This window comes from Salvelinus namaycush, chromosome 4 (genome assembly GCF_016432855.1).
Source record: "Salvelinus namaycush isolate Seneca chromosome 4, SaNama_1.0, whole genome shotgun sequence".
Taxonomy (NCBI): Eukaryota; Metazoa; Chordata; class Actinopteri; order Salmoniformes; family Salmonidae; genus Salvelinus; species Salvelinus namaycush.
The window spans coordinates 21,910,661-21,931,164 of record NC_052310.1 but is presented as its reverse complement, the minus strand read 5'-3'; the positions used below and the strand labels follow the sequence as shown (position 1 = coordinate 21,931,164).

At 43.5% G+C, this 20,504-nt stretch overlaps 1 protein-coding gene across 1 annotated transcript; it reads left to right on the top strand.

The window, feature by feature from the left end:
• The first annotated feature begins 1,578 nt into the window (after positions 1-1,578).
• LOC120045782 (formin-like protein 1) lies at positions 1,579-20,038 on the top strand. The gene is made up of 24 exons (XM_038990712.1): positions 1,579-1,656; positions 3,242-3,325; positions 3,547-3,620; positions 4,416-4,499; positions 5,038-5,163; positions 7,505-7,592; positions 7,893-7,969; positions 8,133-8,226; positions 12,654-12,728; positions 13,315-13,455; positions 13,826-13,975; positions 14,313-14,414; positions 14,541-14,793; positions 14,917-15,180; positions 15,290-15,414; positions 15,754-15,956; positions 17,087-17,321; positions 17,470-17,538; positions 17,678-17,758; positions 18,377-18,670; positions 18,884-18,985; positions 19,184-19,294; positions 19,422-19,539; positions 19,947-20,038. Exons 1-24 carry the CDS (start codon positions 1,579-1,581, stop codon positions 20,036-20,038), a joined length of 3,120 nt encoding a protein of 1,039 aa, XP_038846640.1.
• Positions 20,039-20,504: the final 466 nt, after the last annotated feature.

The window sequence follows — 20,504 nt, the reverse complement described above, 5'->3', positions numbered from 1 at the left end:
ATGGTCGAAGAGGCAGAATCAGGAGACGAGTGAGAAGGATTTAGCAGAATGGAGAGATGATAGGATAGAAGAGGAAAGAGCAGTAGGAGAGAGAGTGAAGACTGCGACAGCATATAACCATCTGGGTAGGGGCTGAGTGGCTAGAGTTGTAGGAAAGGGAGACAGAAAAGGAAACAAAGTAGTGATCAGAAACCATGAGGGGGGTTGCAGTGAGATTAGTAGGCAAACAGCCTCTAGTAAAGATGAGGTCAAGCGTATTGACTGCCTTGTGAGTTGGAGGGGACTGGGAAAGGGTGAGGTCAAAAGAGGCAAGGAGGGGAAAGGCAAACGTTGAGAGGTTGAAGTCGCCAAGTACGAAAAGCGGTGAGCCATCGTCAGGAACTGAGTTTATCAAGGTGTTAAGCTCATTGAGGAACTCTCCAAGGGCACTTGGTGGTCGATCGATGACAACAATGCAAAGCTTGAGTGGACAAGTGACAGTGACAGCATGGAATTCAAATGAGGAAATGGACAGGTGAGAGAGGGAGAAAAGAGAACATTTCCAGTTAGGAGAAACGAGTAGCCCTGTGCCACCACTGCGACGGCCAGATGCTCTTGGGCTATGAGAGAAAACGTAGTCAGATGAAGGGAGCAGCTAGGGTAGCAGCGTTCTCTAGGGAAATCCATGTCTCCATCAGGGCCTAAAAGTTAAGGTCCTGAAATGAACTCAGCGTTCTTGACCGCAAATCGGCACTTCCAAACGTTGCCAGAGACCCGAAATTCCACATTGGTTGTGTGAGCCGGGTACACTAAATTAGAAGTGTTGCAACCAATGGGTGGGGAGCGTCTGTAAAGCCTACAGAGAGAGGAGCAAACGGGTATAGAAAACACACATGGTTGCCAAAGCTACAAAAGAGCAAAATGAGAGTCATTAAATAACTAGGCAAGATACTCAAGTGAGAGAGTGGTGTGGAGCCTTCCTCTCTTTCTTTCCTCGAACAACTCCACAGAACAACTAAAACCACAGTAGTAGACAACAGATAAAGAAAAAAATGATACTTATCACTCCTGGAGATATCAGGAGCCCTCTAGCTATAGAATGAAGTCACCAGATCTCCACCCAATTGAACACCCATGGGAGATTCTGAAGCTGCGCCTGAGACTTTTATTTTGGCAATCAGTTACCTGTATATCTGCAGCATATCTGCAGGCTAAATGCCACCCAGTAATTTGTTTCTAGTTTTCAGTCGCAACAAGAGAAGGTGATAAGACAAGCTCATCACATGATGTTTTGAAGCACATCAAGTCAACTCATCATAATTGCTCCGATGGAACCTGTTGCGACAAAACATAATTTGCCATCATTGCTTCTCAAAGTTCATCTTTTGATCGACACCATATATAGTACAACTTTGTTTCTGACATATGAATCATCTCTCTCTCTCTCTTTCTCGTGCTCTCACTCTCTCTCTCTCTCTCTCTCTCTCTCTCTCTCTCTCTCTCTCTCTCTCTCTCTCTCTCTCTCTCTCTCTCTCTCTCTCTCTCTCTCTCTCTCTCTCTCTCTCTCTCTCTCTTTGTTTTTTTTCTCCGTAGAACTCCATGAATCTGCCTCCAGACAAGGTGAAGATCCTGTGTCAGTATGACAACGAGAAGAAGTGGGAACTGGTCTGTGATCAGGTGGGACCTCAACTCCACTGCACCATACAACACTACTGCACTGTGTCAATAACATTACAGTAACAGGATGTAATCATAGTTCCTACAGGAACTTCAGAGCAGTGGTTTGTCATTTTTTATTGAAAATGACTCAACTAAAAAGTCATCCTGTCAAATATTACTTGAGGAGAAGTCTGAAAGTATTTGATTTTAAATATACTTATGTATCATAAGTAAATGTAATTGTTAAAATATACTTTTAAGTATCAAATGTAAAAATGTATTTTCAAATTCCTTATATTTAGCAAACCAGATGGCACTGTTTTTTAATTTATGGATATCCAGGGGCACAATCCAACACATAATTTACAAACAAAGCATTTGTGTTTAGCGAGTCCACCAGATCAGAGGCAGCAGGGATGACCAGGGATGTTCTCTTGATAAATGCGTGAATTTGACAATTTTCCTGTCCAGCTAAGCATTTAAAATGTAATAAGTACCTTTGGGTGTCAGGGAAAATATATGGAGTGAAATGTACAGTACATTATTTTCTTTAGGAATGTAGTGAAGTAAAAGTAAAAGCAGTCAAAAATATAAATAGTAAAGTAAAGTACAGATAACCCAAAAAACAACTTAAGTAGTACTTAAATGTATTTACTTAAGTACTTTACACCACTGCTTCAGAGTGAGGTTACATGATAACCATGACATTTCTTTAGAGAATACTACATTGTAATGATTGAATCCCTGATTTGCAGACCTTCGTATAGTAGAATTTAGTTTTTCATGTTTGTTTTTGTCAGTGTGTCCTTGTTTCTAGGAAAGCTCCTCATTGACACACTAACACAATGAGAGTGGTCGTTCACACACACACACATACACACACACAATGTGTCCTGCTGGCGACCTCATCAATATTGTAGGTTGCTGTGGAAACCGTGAGGAGGCAGATAACTTCCTGAGGCTCGGAGGGGAGTGACATACAGGACACCTGTCACTGTTACCATCACCGCAGCACAGACCTGCAATGGTTCAATGTTGTCCCTTCTCTTATTTTAGCAGAGTTAAAGCCATTGTTATCAAAGGCCCTCTGCCTCAACTCTGACTTGGCATCGATTGATAGATTGGCATCCCGACATGCATATGTACATGTCCCAACATTGGTTCAGCCTCATCAACGGATATATCATTGGTTATGTTTGCATAAATTAAGCAGTGTCATCATTAAGGCTGTGAAGACTGTTGAGTTTTGCCCTCTGGTCCCTTTCTCGCACAGTGCACCCATGCAATCAACATAATTAGATACACTCTACCATCTCTCTCTCTCTCTCTCTCTCTCTCTCTCTCTCTCTCTCTCTCTCGCTCTCTCTCTCTCTCTCTCTCTCTCTCTCTCTCTCTCTCTCCCTCTCTCTCTCCCTCTCTCTCTCTCTGTCTCTCTGTCTGTCTTTCTCTCTCTCTCTCTCTCTCTCTCTCTCTCTCTCTCTCTCTCTCTCTGTCTCTCTCTCTCTCTCTCTCTCTCTCTCTCTCTCTCTCTCTCTCTCTCTCTCTCTCTCTCTCTCTCTCTCTCTCTCTCACTCACTCTGTCTGTCTGCTCTTCTTCCTACAGGAACGGTTCCAAGTGAAGAATCCACCCTCTGCTTACTTGCTGAAGCTCAGAAGTTATCTTGACCAGGGAGGGGTTAGTCGTAAGGTACTGTACCATTACAGTCCTGTACCAGAACCATCTGGGCTATCGCTATTTTCAAAAACATAATTCCTTGAATTAATCACTGGTACCCAATGAATTTGCAAAAGCTATGTTTAAAAAAAATGATAACTGGTTTCATCCATAGCTACGTAGGTCACTGCTTGTTTAGTTCACTATACACTGTCAAACATTTCTCCACAACGATAACGAACTTGTTGTGACAGTTCAAGAGGCGTGTCCAGGAGTCCACACAGGTCTTGAGAGAGCTGGAAATTTCCCTGAGGACCAATCATATTGGGTGAGATCTGCCCCCCTTACCCAACCTTTCCACTTATATTTTTTACCCGTATTTTACCAGGTAATTTGACTGTGAACACATTGTCATCTACAGCAACGACCTGGGAAATAGTTACAGGGGAGAGGAGGTGGGATGAATTAGCTCATTGATAATTATAAAACCGCTATAAAAGAATCCTGTAAAAGAGCATTGGGTGAGAGCACTGAAATATGATACAATGATTTGATATTCATATGCAAACCATAAGATGCTGGATTTAGGCTTGCAGGGTCTAGCGTCAGGGTTAGATGCTATTTGGCAGCTCCAGTCAGATGTAAGTGCTTTCGTAAACTATGCACCACAATTGCTTGTTGTAAAGTGTGGGAATGAAGTGTGGGAATGAAGTCGTAGTGCTTGTGAGATTCTTTCAGCGTTTCGTCGAGTGAGATTGATGTTTTAATGCTGTGGTTACTGTCACTTGGATAAACCAAAATTCCAGTTGTGTACATATTTATTTTGTGTGATATTTCGTGTTTTTTTTCCACACAGCACAAAAAAAATTACAATGACAAACACAACGAACACAGTCAACACCACACAATTAACACAGTATGTTGCAGCCCATGATAAATAAAAATTATCAGTTGTGAACTTGTGAATACTGTTGTTATGTTTGATTGTTGTAAATTGATGTTGTGTTCAAGTGTCACAGTACAGTATGTACTTAATTGTTAATTGTTTTAAGGTGTGCCAATTGGGTCTTATTATCCTTTCCCCCTCCTGTTTCCCATCCTATCCTGTTCCCCTTCGCTCCAGCTGGGCTCAGGAGTTCCTCAGTGAGGAGAACCGGGGCCTGGACTTCCTGGTTGACTATATGTCCTTCGCCCAATGTGCCGTCACGTGAGTACCAGTCCTTCACGTCTATGTATGGATAAGACAACCTGAGAGGAAAAGGCAAGGTTTTGACCTTGAGTGTCCATCCTGATGTGGTTCTTTATGGGATCTCTGGGTATTTCCTTCTTTTTTGGGGGGCCACTTTAGTAGTGAAAAATATCAGAGGGCTTTAGATTGAACATTTAACATAACTTGAATATTCCATATTGATAATATTGTTTCCCCTAAACCATTCATGTCCACATCCCTTCTACAGATATAGGATCTTAATTTGACCTATATTGTCACAGCAAAATAATCCTGCAGCAACATAATTTGAATGTTTAGTCCATAATGTTGCTTGATTGGTGGTTAAGATATTGCATTGCCACATGTAGGCTACATTAAAAGTGCAATACTGCTAGTATAACCGTGTTTTAGTGTGGGTTTTCAGTGAATGTGTGTCAATCACAAAGTTCATCTGCATTTCCTGCCAAGCAGGAAAATTCTCAGCAACAAAAAAGTTATCAAATTAAGATCCTACATCTGTACTTTGGACCCTCAGCTATGACATGGACAGTTTGGACAACGGGACAGCCACACCTGACAAATCTGTGGAGGACTTGACGAGGAGTGCCGGTAACTCTCCAATCCATAGTGCTTCTAAAGCTGCTCGTTCCCTTACTGTGAGGTGAGTGTCACCAGGAACTGGAGAGAAGTACGGTGCCGCAATGAACGCATAAAAGTCTGTCTGTTGGATGGGACTGAGGTTGGACTACACTTGTAGTTCTTGCACCCTAGATTCATGGGCGTTACTTGTAAGGAAAGAACCATGACTCCCAGTCCTCCGGTACCCATACACAGACACACACTGTGATACACACACACAACGTGCACACTGCCCCTAACCCCCATGGGAGTTGATGTGTCTGTAGATTGATCTCTGTGGATGTCTGTGATTGACGTTACTGCATGGTTGGATCACCGCAGCGGGTGTCAGGGTGACACACACACACACACACACACACACACACACACACACACACACACACACACACACACACACACACACACACACACACACACACACACACACACACACACACACACACACTTTTATAACAACATTACAGTATCATGGGATACAGAGGCAGGCCAGCACTGTGATATAAAACAGGTCTGACAGATTCATTGGATCAGATTCAGGGGTTATGGTCCACTCTCTGTATATCTATGTTTCTCTGTCCCACCATCCATTTCACGCTACTGTGGACTGTGTTGTAAGCATCCTATAGATAGATTACATCTCATTCAAATTATAGGGTGGTGTCCCTGTTGAAATGTTTAATAAAAACACGTGGTTCATGGGCATTGACAACCTGATACACTTTGATGTAAATTACATTATAGCACGGTTCAATGGCATTCCTTGCCATGGAACAAATCAAACCTGGGACAATGTTCCTTCTTATGTAATATAAATCCTTTGCACTGTGTTTTGAATTCCCAGAACGAGTGTGATCTGCTTGAAAACGTTCTCAAAATGTCTCGTAACGTTTCTGGTTGGCCGTACCCTTGTGAGAATCTTGGTACAGCTGGTATTGCTAACCACATACTGTAGCTTAACCTGTAGTGTCAAGGTGGACTAGTCTGTCCCAAGCTTTCATACACACACATACACATGTACACACACATGTAAACAGACAGACAGGCAGACAGATGCGCACACACACACACACACACACACACACACACACACACACACACACACACACACACACACACACACACACACACACACACACACACACACACACACACACCTCTATCCTCTGTACTCTTTTTCATCTGGAGGAGCCACATTCCTGTCACACCAACTGTTTCGTAGGGTAAACGTTGGAAGCAGCCTTCCTCCCTCTCTGCATTCTCAACTATGTTGTAAATATGGCGTAGACGGGAATGTGAGAAATGTCTGCCTAGGGCAAAACCCTCAGACATTCCACCTACCAACAGACATCTGAGAGGGTTCATGTTGGGGCCCTGCCTGCCTGTCATTGATGCATCCAAGAGGGGTGTGTGAGAACGTATCTCGTTCATCGCCTCTGTACTCTTCTCTTTCTACCTGTTTTCTCTCTGTTTCTGTAACGGCAGCCTTCCTCCTCTTCGTCTGAAGAGGAGGTATAAGCAGGGATCAGACCAAGACGCAGCGTAGTTTGTGCTCAACATATTTAATAATGACGATAAACGTGAACACTTAACAATTACAAAATAACAAAATGTGGCAAACCGATACAGTCCTAGCTGGTGCAGAGAAAACACAAAGACAGGAAACAACCACCCACAAACCCCAACACAAAACAAGCCACCTAAATATGATTCCCAATCAGAGACAACACAAAACACCTGCCTCTGATTGAGAACCATATTAGGCCAAACATAGAAACAGACAAACTAGACACACAACATAGAATGCCCACCCAGCTCACGTCCTGACCAACACTAAAACAAGCAAAACACACAAGAACTATGGTCAGAACGTGACAGTTTCTCTCAAAACATTCTGTCCCGCGTTCGCTGGTGTCTACTATATTTGTTTTCCCCTCCTTTCCATCACTCAGATGTCATTTAACCAAAATATTTCAAAGTGAATGTTAACATGACTATTGACATGTGGATGTGGCAATGAAAGCTTTGTTGCCTCATTCTTTGACTGCATCATCTTAGACAAAAATGAGTCTCATTCAGCCTTAAAACACATGATGTTGTGGGGCACAGGGCTAATTTGACCTCTTCTGAGTTTTGAAATATATGCACGTTATAAACGTGAACAAATTATACATAGGGTTGGGATTTCATACTTGTTCAAACTGCGAGGGCTTTGATGGAGGCGTGTCACTACAACCATGATGTTATGTAATAACCTCTTTATGTAATAACCTCTTGTTATTACTAATGCAGCGTTATGCATTTGTAATAACATGTCCATAACAGCTACGTTTCTCACCGGGCAGATTCAACGCTCTCCACAGCAGGAAAGCGATGAGGAACTCACGCCTCGTCAGTCAGAAAGACGACGTTCACCTCTGCATCATGTGCCTCCGTGCAATCATGAACTACCAGGTACAATTCAACCTATAACACTTAGCCAGGCAGGCCTATCCACCTTCATCTCTACTGTTAAAACAGAGTGACTCAATAGCATTAGCTAGGAGAAGTAACATTTATTTCAGCGTCATGACTTGCTTGCTTTACACATCAATAACTTCATGTCTCCCTCCTACGCTGTAAATTCACTGTCCATCAAAAAAAAAGCGACAGTTGACAGGCTTTGCGTCAGTATGGATCAAGTCCACACTGCAGTGTATGAAATATGACTGAAGATGGCGATGACTGACAACTGTGTGTACGTGTGTGATTTAGTCTGGGTTTAACCTGGTGATGACCCACCCGTGTTGTGTGAACGAGATCACCCTCAGCCTCAACAACAGGAACCCCAGGTGAGGACCAGTGTGGTGTGTGTGTGTGTGTGTGTGTGTGTGTGTGTGTGTGTGTGTGTGTGTGTGTGTGTGTGTGTGTGTGTGTGTGTGTGTGTGTGTGTGTGTGTGTGTGTGTGTGTGTGTGTGTGTGTGTGTGTGTAAAATGTACACTTGTACCCCTCAGGACCAAAGCTCTAGTGCTGGAGCTGCTGGCTGCTGTATGTCTAGTGAGGGGCGGTCATGACATCATCCTCTCCGCTTTTGACAACTTCAAAGAGGTAAGAGGGGTATCCATGAAGACAGTCTTTTCACCAACACTTCCTGTCAAGCCCCACACCCCTCTGAAGTCTCCCATCATCATATTGCACGTCATGCAGCAGAAGTATTCAACTCTTACCCTACGAGGTCCGGAGCCTGCTGGTTTTTGGTTCTACCTGATAATTAATTGCACCCACCTGTCTAAATCAGTCCCTGATTAGAGGGGAACAATGAAAAAATGCAGTGGAACTGCCTTTGAGGTCCAGAGTTGAGTTTGCGGGTCATAGAGGCTCCCAGTTTCCCAAATCTCCCATTGACAACAACACACAATTTACGCAAAGCTTACATGACTTACATGCAGTCTTGATTTCCTTGTGAACACTGCACATGCCAAATCAACCTATTCAACCCCCATCCAAAGATATCACCCAATGACCCCCCTGGCAGCTGCCATGACAGTTGTCCACTATAAGCAGGAGGGGGTAAAGGTGCCGGAGGGGGTGGGGGCACAAAAATTCTTAACAGTTGTTGGCGACGTGACAGCTAAACCTTTCCTTGGACTTCTCCCCACTGTCTGTCAAGGGAGCAACTGTTGCCAACAGAGAAAGACCCCTGTGGATAGGGCTAGCCAGACATTGTGATGTAGACCTGGGTATTATTAGCAATGGGGAAAGACGGAGAAGCTAGGTCTTAGCATTAGATGCCCTACTGCAACCTGTGGTATTTAGGGATAGTTGACCCTGAGCACTGATCTGTGGTCAGTTTTTGTCTTTGAAGTCCTGATTGGTATAATTATCCCAGTCCAGTAGTTATGAGAAACCTCTCCCTAGAGCGATTAATTACATGGACATTGACCAGAGCAGACAACTTTTTCAGTAGCAAAAGGGGTCTGGCGGCATGAGGAAGTAGCAGAACACATGATATATCAGCATTGGTTATTTACAGTCAGTGGCGATTTTAGCATGTAAATCTTGGTTGGACAAATTCAAAAAATTGTTTTTAGATGCATGGCAGCAAAGCCACTACACAACACAACATAACACAACACTAAACAATACATTAATTGCACTGTAATGGTAACAACCTGTTAGAGCCTACATAAAGCTGTCCCAACAGCGGAGCTTTCTTTTCAGCACCATGGAGTGAATCCTTACCACTGCTACACCTGGCTATCAGCGGAGCCTTGTCTGGCAGCGAAACAGTTTATTCAGCCTTGTTTACTGACTTTTTAAAAACAATAGCTGACAGCTGACTTGCTTAAACAAATGTGGTTGTTTAAGCAACTACTGACTCCTTGTGGATTTGTGTAAGTCGATAACAACCGCATTCTCCTTCAATAATAAAAAACGGCAAAATGACTTTTGACTTTTAAACCATACACGAACATTATTACATTTATGTTCAGTAAATTCATAATGTTTATTCTTATATCATTAACACTAAGCTCTAAGTATTAGCAAGTGCAAGCAAACGAGCTGCGACGAGGTAGGCCTATTCGTTCATCACTTTGAAAATGGACACCGACAGAAATTCTGATAAATGTTACAGTAGTTCAGATAAACTCAGTACGATGTTGAGGCCTTAACTTTACTCTTCTTTAAGTCACCACACAGAGTGAGAGAGAGCGAGAGGTTAACCTACAATTTGAAGTATTTTATTAGACCTATGGGGAAACAAACAAACAAACAAAACAACCCTCGCAATATCAACTGGAATTACATGGGTCTATTACTGAACTTTTTGTTGAAAACAAATATTTGAACGGGAAGCATGGTTACAGACCCAACAACATTATATAATATCCCCTCCTCGTGAAGGAAAACACATGAGCTAATTATAATACACAAAGTAAGCAAAACAATGAAATCATTCCAACATTGCCTAAAATGATGAATAAGATACTAATAAGGTAGACCAATATAAGCAATAGGCCTATAATAATTGAGCTGTACAAACTATGGCATAAGGGATGGATGAGCGGATAAGAGGCCATCCATAATTTCGATTAAGACATTAATGAGCGAGCTAAGATGGACGTAGTCAATATAACTATTTGTTCGGCACTTTTGAAAAGGAAAGCGACAGAATTCAGAACATTAGCCGTTCTTACAGTTTTCTCCCTGTATACCAAGTCAGAACCGTAGGATAAATAAAGGGGGCATATAAGCAGACAAAGAAAGGTCTTACAATATTCGATGATGACATTTCTCTAAAACAGGCTATAGGCTACATGTGCACCAGCAAGTCAGAACAGTAGGCTGAGGGGGAAATTATCAAATTATTAAGGTGAGGCACATGGGCTAGGAACAGCTTACTACACAATATAGTATTACTTTCTTAGCTACAGTATACATATCTCCCTGGCATATTACATCATTTATGCAGCAGTATACATTACATTTTTGGACTCGTTGTGGTGCTGTGCTCACTTGAACAGGAAGGTGGCGCGGTGGTTCTTCTTGTGGGCAAATTTTGTCATAAAAATGTCTTATCAAACTCTGTCATTCTCTGGATTTATGGTGCTTTCAAGGCAACTGGGAACTCTGGAAAAAAAACAAGGCCGAATCATGACGTCCAACATCTTTAGGTTGGAGCTCTAGAAAGAGAATTTGGAATTCCGAGTTGGATGACCGTTCAGAACGTATTTCCCACTTGTTTTGAACTCTCTGAAGTCTGAGATTTCCCAGTTCCAAGTTTCCAGTTGTTTTGAACATGGAAGACATCATGCTGCATTGACAGCATGGCCAATGTATTCAACCTTTTCTGGCCCATGGACAATGTTTATCCTTTTAAACTTGGAAAAGAGACCCTTTCAGACAGATGTTTTAAGTCCTTAAACCCAGACTTGGACCACACACCCTCTCCACTGAAAAGCAGGTAGGGGAAGCAAAATAGTGATTGCTTTGCAACGCTTGCAGTGAGCCACTGATTCCTTTCAAACCATTCATTATTGAATTTGCAATTTCCGACTTGTTTTGTAGTGTTTATGTCCAATGCCTGAAGAGCACCAATACGATTTATCTATAATTTCTCTTCATATGACAAGGATTGAAAAGGATTTGCCAGTAGATTGTCGACGTGATTCATGACGATGACTGCTTGTCTAGCTTGCTAGCTAAGATTGTGAAGGTATGACGTTGACATGATCAGTCCAATCAAAGCCATGGTAGATATAACGTGATTTGAAGCCATTTTATCTGTGGCCAATGACCCTGAGCCTTCTTGGATGGGCACTTCCAATGTAAATTGAGTTGCCTAGCTCGCCCTGTAGATTCTGAGGTGATGTAGTTTCCCCATGAGTGACAGAACACCGAGCCAATCACGGCGCAACAAGAGAAGATTACCAACGCACACGCTCTGTATTTTCCGCTGGCTGCCCCACCACCACAGAAAGCACTGAGCTAGGCTGAAACACCTGCATTTTGGAGCTGCCTTACTCAAGAAAGAGACAATGTTTGTATGCGGCTTTATTCACTCAATAAATGTGTTTTTACATTGCTTGCAAACTGATACGTGACACGAATGAATGCCAAAATAACATTCAAAACAGACAACAGCTACTGTAAACAGGCTCTACTCCACCTCCCCTGAATGATGGGTTGCCACTGCGTACAGTCCGTCATTTTAAAGCCCTATAATGTGCCACTCAGCGATAGACATCGCTTAAACAATGCTCACAAAGTTGTGAAATATTGATTGACCTTTCAACACTTTCAAATGAGCTTGATAAAAGTCCATAACTGTAGTATCCAGAGCTCTCGCCTTCTCATATCCTAATAACACACACTGCTTAAGCAATACCTTAGAGTAGTGACCTTGCGTCAGTTGCAGTTCTGGCATCAAAAGTGACAGTCGTTTTGGTATAGCATGGACAAACTGTGTGGGTGAGAGATAGATGGAGGGAGGGAGCGAGAGACGATAGATAGCACATGGTGGAGGAGTGCAGAAGTGGAGGCGGAAAGACCAGGCTGGCTCCTGTTGCCCACAGTGGCAGAGCGTGGGCATTGTTTGGGTACAGGCTGGCAGGTTGAAGAGCAGGCTTGTATTATTTAGTGGACATGAGTGGGCTGGGGGGAGGCGCGTTAACCCTTAAAGACATATCACTGCATGTTCTGAACAGCTATTGGATATCACAGGATAGAACAGTCTAACTGATGTATTTTACTGCTTATGAGAGTGTTCTGAACCCACCTTTGTATGGCCGAGTGATGCTGACATTCTAGCTTTCATTATTGAAGTCAGTTAACTTCCATTTTAGAAGTCATTTGCGTTAGCCTAGGGGTAGAGAGGGCGGGAGAGAAGCATACAAAGTGAAATATCGGTTGCGTGGGGTACAGGAAGCTGTATTTAAGGATACACTGCCACCCTATGCATATTTGTGGCGCTGCAATGCAGAATTATGTGCATAGTCGAAAACCTTTTCCCCTTAATCCATGTCGTTCATAAGGTATGTGGAGAGAGGAGCCGATTCGAGAAGCTCATGGAGTATTTCTCCAATGAAGACAGCAACATTGACTTCATGGTGAGTCTGACTCCAAATTGCACAATTCATGTTTATTAGGTCCATCTCCTTCTCTGATGCACAGAAGAAAAAATGCTCAGACTTGATTACAGTTGATGTAAACCTGACGCCATTGATGTAAACCAGTGATTGGCAATGTTGATGGGGGTGGGGGCCACAACATTTTTTTATTCATCATGAGGGGCCGTAGTGGATCACGGGTCTGCTCTGCGTATTTTGCCATTGGGTGGAGAGAAAAATGTGCAGTTTTACAACAAATTTCTTCCCATTCTTCATATTTTGCTGTAGGATGGAGGAAAATGTTTGCCATTTTTAATATGATAATTGATGATCAATGGGCCCCACCCCGGTCGGTAATTTGACCATGCTTACTATAAGTATGGATAGCTGGCCGCTAGACTAACTTACCAATCTAAAAACATTTAGCTGACATTTTGAAATTCTATTCTATATTCTATTATTATCAACAGTAAGTTGAGACCCCGACTGAGTTCCTCATTTATATATATATTTGTTGTGAAATTGGTCTACGGGCCTACAAGAAGGGGGGTGTACCACGCCGTCTCCTACTGTTTATGTCCACCAGGTGGCGTGCATGCAGTTCATCAACATCGTGGTCCACTCCGTTGAGAACATGAACTTCAGGGTTCATCTGCAGTATGAGTTTAGCCACCATGGCCTGGATGACTACCTCCAGGTGAGTGATACTGAATCACAGAGAGAAGTTGCCCCTTACCACTGATACATCACATCAAATTGTATTTGTCACATGCGCTGGCTGAATACAACAGGTGTATGCTTTACCGTGAATTATGGTCAGATGTTTTCAGAAAATATCCAAATATACTCACTGATTTGTGAATAATGTGTCTTATAAAGACCTCATGAGATTGCATTAGTACAACTGTCTTTCCTTATCATAACCAAAAACCCAAAGACACATCATTCTGTTGTTTTATGTTTCTGTTGTCATGGGAGACTAGATTTGAAGGTTAACAAATGATGCATGTGAGAGCACATAATTACATAGAAAAATAGTAATGTATCTCTATGTTTGTCTATGTATATGCGTGTCTGTGTTCCTCTGTCATGTGCAGAGGTTAAAGTTCACGGAGAGTGACAGGCTGCTGGTGCAGATCCAGGCCTACCTGGACAACGTGTTTGATGTGGGGGCTCTGCTGGAGGATGCGGAGACCAAGAACGCCCTGTTGGAGCACATGGAGGAGCTGCAGGACCACAATGCACAGGTGATCATGCATCCATTGTGTACAAACAAGAATGTGTACAAGAACACACATCCGCTATGTCAACTTTGTTTTGATGTGTTGCACCTGGGTCAACTTGTTCATACTTTTGTTGTGTTTGAAGGACATTGTGTTTGAAGGTTTATAATAAGTAGATTGTATGTACTGTGTTTTGTTACGTGTCTGTACGACTGTATATAAATGTGTGTGTGTGTGTGTGTGTGTGTGTGTGTGTGTGTGTGTGTGTGTGTGTGTGTGTGTGTGTGTGTGTGTGTGTGTGTGTGTGTGTGTGTGTGTGTGTGTGTGTGTGTGTGTGTGTGTGTGTGTGTGTGTGTTATAGATAAGCAGCAGATTGCAAGAGAGTGAGAGGGAGGCGTTGGAGACAGTGTCAGAGTTGGAGAAACATCTCATCCAGACCACCAAAGAGGTGGAGCTGCTAAAGGTAGTCCTATCATCTAACTAACTACAGTCCATGACATTCACAAAGAAGTCTTGCGTTAGTTCCTGAGCTAATGCCTAGGCTGGAGCTCAGAGGGCTAACACATGGACATGTGTGTCTGTGTAACAGGAGAGTCTGCGTGAGTCCTGTGTCCAGGTGACCATTCTACAACAGAGGGAGATAGAGAGAGAGATAGAACGAGAGAGGGAAAGAGAGAGGCAGAGGGATAGAGATCGTTCGGCCCAGGCCTTGGCGGAGCTGGAGGAGAAAGTTCAGGGGCTTGTGGACCAGCAGCTGATTCGAATGGAGCGCTCGTCCTCGGGACACCTGGACCTCCATGTCATCCCTTTAATCCTTCCTGTTTCCATCCATGCTGAAACAGGTGGGCTGCAAGCCACACACATGGGCTCAGAAACCATGTAAAAAATATACATTTATTTTGGTTTATGGAATCAAATTCATCACCAAAAATGTTACCTTTTTTCATATTTCCCTGCTTCCACAGAACAAATCACGACTGTCGATGGACCTGTGGCCCCTCCCACATCTGTAGTCCCGCCCCCACCTCCTGCTCCTCCATTACCTGGTGCAACAGAGGTCACGGCACAAGCTCCTCCTCCTCCTCCTCCTCCTCCTCCTCCCCCTCCATGCCCGACGGCACCACCACCTCTGCCCCCCCCTCTTCCAGGGGGTGGTATAGCCCTCCCGCCACCACCTCCAAGCGTTGGAATGGCCCCACCATTTGGGGGCATGCATGATGGACACACCGGTAAGCTAACACGCGATAGGTCAAGATAGTTCTGTCAGTCGTGGTTCTAAAGACGAAACGTTCACTTCATTGATCCCCACCAAAACGAATGTGTCCCTCTTCTGGACAGGTAACAGAAACAAGAAGCCCATTCAGACTAAGTACCGTATGCCTTCATTCAACTGGCAGGCCCTCAAACCCAACCAGGTGGCTGGAACCATCTTCAATGAGCTGGATGATGAGAACGTTTTGGGGGTGAGACCACAGTACCCTGCTAGCTATCTGCTTACAATCTGTATTCTTGTCCATCTCAACATGTCCTTATCTGTCTGCGGCTGCTGTTTCTGTTTCTACTCATTCCAGTCTTCCAATCCCTCTTCCTCTCTGTTTCATCCGCTCTCTAGTTTCTCTTTCTTCTGTAATCCTGAAATCCTATGTAGTTCTCTCTCTCTCTCGCTATCTGATCTGTCTTCCGCCATATGACAAAATAGCCTGCGGTATCAACTGATGTTTAACTGTAGATCGTTCTCACTGAGTTTGGGCATTACCAAAAGCTCATGAATTAGTTATCCACCTCTCCCCTCCATGTCCTAGGAGTTGAACATGGACGCATTTGAGGAGCAGTTTAAGACCAAGGCCCAGACAGCCCCGGCTGACGTGGGGACTCTGAGAGCGAAGGTGGCCCAGAAGATCCCCAGCAAAGTGTCCCTACTGGAGTCCAACAGGGCCAAGAACCTGGCCATCACCCTGCGCAAGGGAGGCATGGCCACCTCGGACATCTGCACCGCTATAGAGACGTATGTGTCTGTTATCAATTTGTTATAAGAAAAATACCACATGTCATTTGTGCATAAGATTAGATATAGTAAGACTACATGTGGTTGAATGCACTGACTGTAAGTCGCTCTGGATGAGAGCGTCTGCTGAATGACCAAATGTGATATGTAGTACTTTTTGTATTGTGACTGTGTATAGACAAAGAGAGAAACATATGGTTGTCTATGGTTTTACTAAGCATTTGATAGTAACTGATCAACTTATAACCAATGTGAAACGTGTGAAGAGTCATTACACTCGTAACTCACTTCGGTTGTCGGTATACAGTCATCTCAGAATATGAACAGTCTCTGTAGTAAGTAGTAGTTGTACATCAGTGGTGGTCAGTGTCGTTAAAGACGAGGGAGGGCAGTTTTTCTTTTCTTCATGAGCATGGCCTTATTTCTATTACAGCATATTAGATGACTGTCATTCATATTCCATTCAACCAGTTCAATGTAACAGTGATAGGTTTAGGCTATTACACGATACTCAAATTTTCACCAAAACCCATCATGAGGTTGCTACAACCTAGCCTATGAATGAAAGTTTACAGCGTAGATGCACAGAGGAAAATTTGAGGAGACAGACAGTGACACATGGACAGACAGTGATACATTCAATACCGTCTTGCACACTCTTGTCTGCATTTAGCTGATTTAGGATGTAGTCATTAGTCCAACAGTTGCAAACAAACGTTTCTATTGGACAAATTCAGATATGTTTATCCCCGTTTTGTTCCGTTTAAGAAACATTTTGAACATACATCTGCGGAATGAATACACCCCTGATCACGCATTAACAGAATCATAAGCCTCCTAGGTTTTGTATTGAAGTCAATGTACCCAGAGGAGGACGGACGCTAGCTCCGGCTACACCATGGTGATACCCTACTGAGTGCTGTTGAGGCTACTGTAGACCTTCACTGCTAAACAATGTGTTTTAATCAATTATTTGGTGACGTGATTATATTTAGTTTAGTCTTATCTATTTTTTTACGTTTTACCATTTTTTTCCCTTCTGAAAATCAATGAGGTGGATGATCCTCCCCTTCCTTCTCTGAGAAGCCTCCACTGTTGTACATAACCCTTGACCCCCCACACACACACAGGTATAACCAGGAAGCTCTGAGCCTGGACTTCCTGGAGCTGCTGGAGCGTTTCATCCCCTCAGAGTACGAAGTCAAGCTCATCCAGAACTACGAGCGAGACGGGAGGCCCCTGGACGAGCTCCCCGAGGAGGACCGCTTCATGGTGCGCTTTGGCAAGATCCCACGGCTAGTCCAGCGCATCAGCACACTCACCTTCATGGGCAACTTCCCCGAGAGCATCCAGCTCATCCAGCCGGTCAGTAGAACACACTAAAAACAATGTTATTTCAAAATGGTTTCAATGTTATTTCAATGTTTTTGTCATGGACAGTAGTTGGGTGCGCAAAGCTTCACCATAATATCATAATTCACCATAATAATGTATGTTCCCATCTCTTCAATAGCAACTCAACGCAATCATCGCTGCCTCAATGTCAATCAAGTCCTCTAGCAAGCTGAAGAAGATCCTTGAGGTACTGTAGGAGACAGCTCTTTACTATACTGCATGTACTATACTGATATACTGCATGGATGGTTTGTGTGCAATTGGTTAGTTTTGTATGGTTACACAGCATTGGTGTGTCACTTTGGTATGCCTCTTCTGTTCCTAAGATCATCCTAGCCTTTGGAAACTACATGAACAGCAGCAAGAGAGGAGCAGCCTATGGGTTCCGCCTGCAGAGTCTCGACTTGGTGAGAAAGACTTCAAGCAGACATACTGTATTTATCAACCAAATCTTAGAGGCTCATTTTGTGTTCCTTTTCCGACGACAAGGCACATTGCTCTTGTACTCCAACCCAGGTCCATAAAATTCACTTGGGTTAGCAGAATGTCGTTTTAGCACAGCATCGAATTTATTATCTACAGTAATTATTCAAATGAGACTCCACCTCAGTGAGAGATCCAGAGATAACCGATTCTGACAGGAATTCTCTGAATCAGCCACAGTGACTGAATGACTAGAACACTAAGGTGGAGCTGGGGAGTATGCCTCTTAACTCAAATTATTGCTGAAGATAATTAATGACAGGCAGAGTTACCCAAATCATCAATTAACTTCTAAATTGATTCCATTGGAGACGAGTAACAACTGCATCATCCGGATGGGTCACAGCTTATTTAAAAATGTTATGGAGTACTGTATCCCTTGATTTTCATTATCTGATCCCAGATCTGTATGTGCTTTCGCCAACTACCTCTGACTACCACTGTCATAAAGCAAATACAGGTCTGGGATCAGGCTAACCTTTTCACATTGTATCCTTTTCTCCATTGGTTGCCTCTAAATATATGGCTCTGGTTCAATCTAGCTCTTAGACACTAAGTCCACAGACCGGAAACAGACTCTGCTGCACTTCATAGTGAGCATCATCCAGGAGAAATACCCTGAGCTCCAAGCCTTCCACAGCGAGCTGCACTTCATGGACAAGGCTGCTCTGGTGTCCCTGGATAGTATTCTGCAGGACGTGTGTGCCCTGAAGAGGGGCATGGAGGTGACCAGGAAAGAGTTTGCCGTACAGGAAGACAACCCTGTGCTGCAAGATTTCCTCACCAGCAACAATGACCTGCTGGACTCTGTAGTAGAAGATGGCAAGACTGCCCAGGTCAATTCTCCCTACTAAATATAGTATATTGTAGACTGAAAAAATGTCAAAATGTATAGCCTACTAAATGGGGCTAAATTAGTAATGGTTTAATGACACTAGAATAAATGAATTTAGGAGAGGGTGATAATATTTGTATAACATGAGTACTACTGCTACAGAAAACAATGATGTACAGTATAATGAAGGTCTGATCATTTTTTCTCCTGTTAGGATGTGTATGAATCAACAGTGGAGTACTTTGGAGAGAACCCTAAAACCACACCTCCCTCCATGTTCTTCCCTGTCTTCGTGAGGTTCATCAAGGCCTATAAGGTTAGCCACCACATTGATTAATTACATTTATTGATTGATTAAATGTATTCATATAGTCCGACTTAAAAAAAAAACGTAAGTACGTTATTGTATCGACATAGTAGACGGTGCTGAGCTCTTTGCTACACATCAAACAGTAACTGTTGTACTAATGTGACAGTGTAACATACATAACTGTTCTTCTTTTGGTCCCGGCAGCAAGCAGAGCAGGAGAATGAGCAGAGGAAAAAGCAGGATGTGTTGTCCAGAGAAGGGAGGACAGGGCCACCGTCGACATCGACATCAGCTAAGCCTGAAATACCACAGAAGGTAGTCGGTGACACATTAGCAACCATGCAATAAGACACAAAGAGAGTTGACCTACTCTGTTCACGCTCAAAACATGTATCATTTTGATTTTGACCCCCAACTCTTTTTGGCTGCCCTTTGACCCCAGCAGGTACCTATGATGCCCAAGCTGCCCCAGATGGACCTGATAGCGGAGCTGAAGAGGCGGCAGGTGATCCCCCTGGTCCGGGAGGGCAAGGATGGAGCCATCGAGGACATCATCACAGGTGGGCCTTGTGGGGTCAGGGGTCAAGGTCTCCCGTACAGTGTATGTCTGCTGTGTATGTCTAATATAATGAATATACAATTCTGAAATTAAACTAAAGCGGTAGCTGGGATATACTCTTGTAGAAATGTACAGTATTATAATGCTTGTTTTTCTGCACCATTTTTTATGCAATTTTTCACCATCCTCTATTTTCATTTACATTATAACTATCATCATGCAATGTCTACTACCACGTCTACTCATACCCTTTCATCTTATCCGTTCATTCCCTTTTTCACTCCTTTTTTCATGTCATTCCCACTCATTCCCCTGGGTGTATATCTCTCCTCACCCTTGGTTATGTCTCTCCTTCACCCTCTTCTCTCTTTCTTTCTTTATCTCTCTCTCTCTCTCTGGGGTTTTCAGCTCTAAAGGCTGTGCCCTTCACGGCTCGCTCTGGCAAGCGCTCCTCTCGCCTCTTCTGCGACTCTGGCTTCAGTGATGAGAGCCCCACATAATCCCCTCGGAAGTGTGTAGGTCTGTCTTTCGCTGGCTCTGGAGGTGTCTACGACTCCTGTGCAGCACTTTCTCTGTCTGTGGATATCTCTGTTTCTCTCAGTCTCTTGGTGCAGTTGTCGGTCTGTGTTGGTCTGTCTGTGTCGGTCTCTTTGGAGTTGTGGGCAGGTGTCAGTACCAAAGCATGCTTAGACCAGTCCTGTTCCAGGTTGTGGTCTCACAGTGTTGTTGCTATCCATCATCTCTCATGCTAGACCTGAGGAACCAGCCGTACAGACGGACAGACGGGTCCCGAGTCAGCGCCAAGTGGAAGCCCGGGCAAAAGCTCCAAGTCTCTTCCGATATTTCCCTGTGAAAGCACACACATTCGCGCTCCATTCAAACAATCACTCTCATTTCATTTCATGGATATGGAGTGCACACAAACTTGAAATATCTCCCCTACTTAACCCAGCATGGCAGGTGATT

What these genes read in the sequence shown, in the direction of transcription:
- LOC120045782 (XM_038990712.1), top strand. Translation starts at nt 1,579, where the DNA reads ATGAATCTGCCTCCAGACAAGGTGAAGATCCTGTGTCAGTATGACAAC. An exon ending in CTGAATCACAGAGAGAAGTT is followed by an intron (nt 13,456 to 13,825) that starts GCCCCTTACCAC and finishes TGTCATGTGCAG; the next exon opens with AGGTTAAAGTTCACGGAGAG. An exon ending in AAGAGGTGGAGCTGCTAAAG is followed by an intron (nt 14,415 to 14,540) that starts GTAGTCCTATCA and finishes TCTGTGTAACAG; the next exon opens with GAGAGTCTGCGTGAGTCCTG.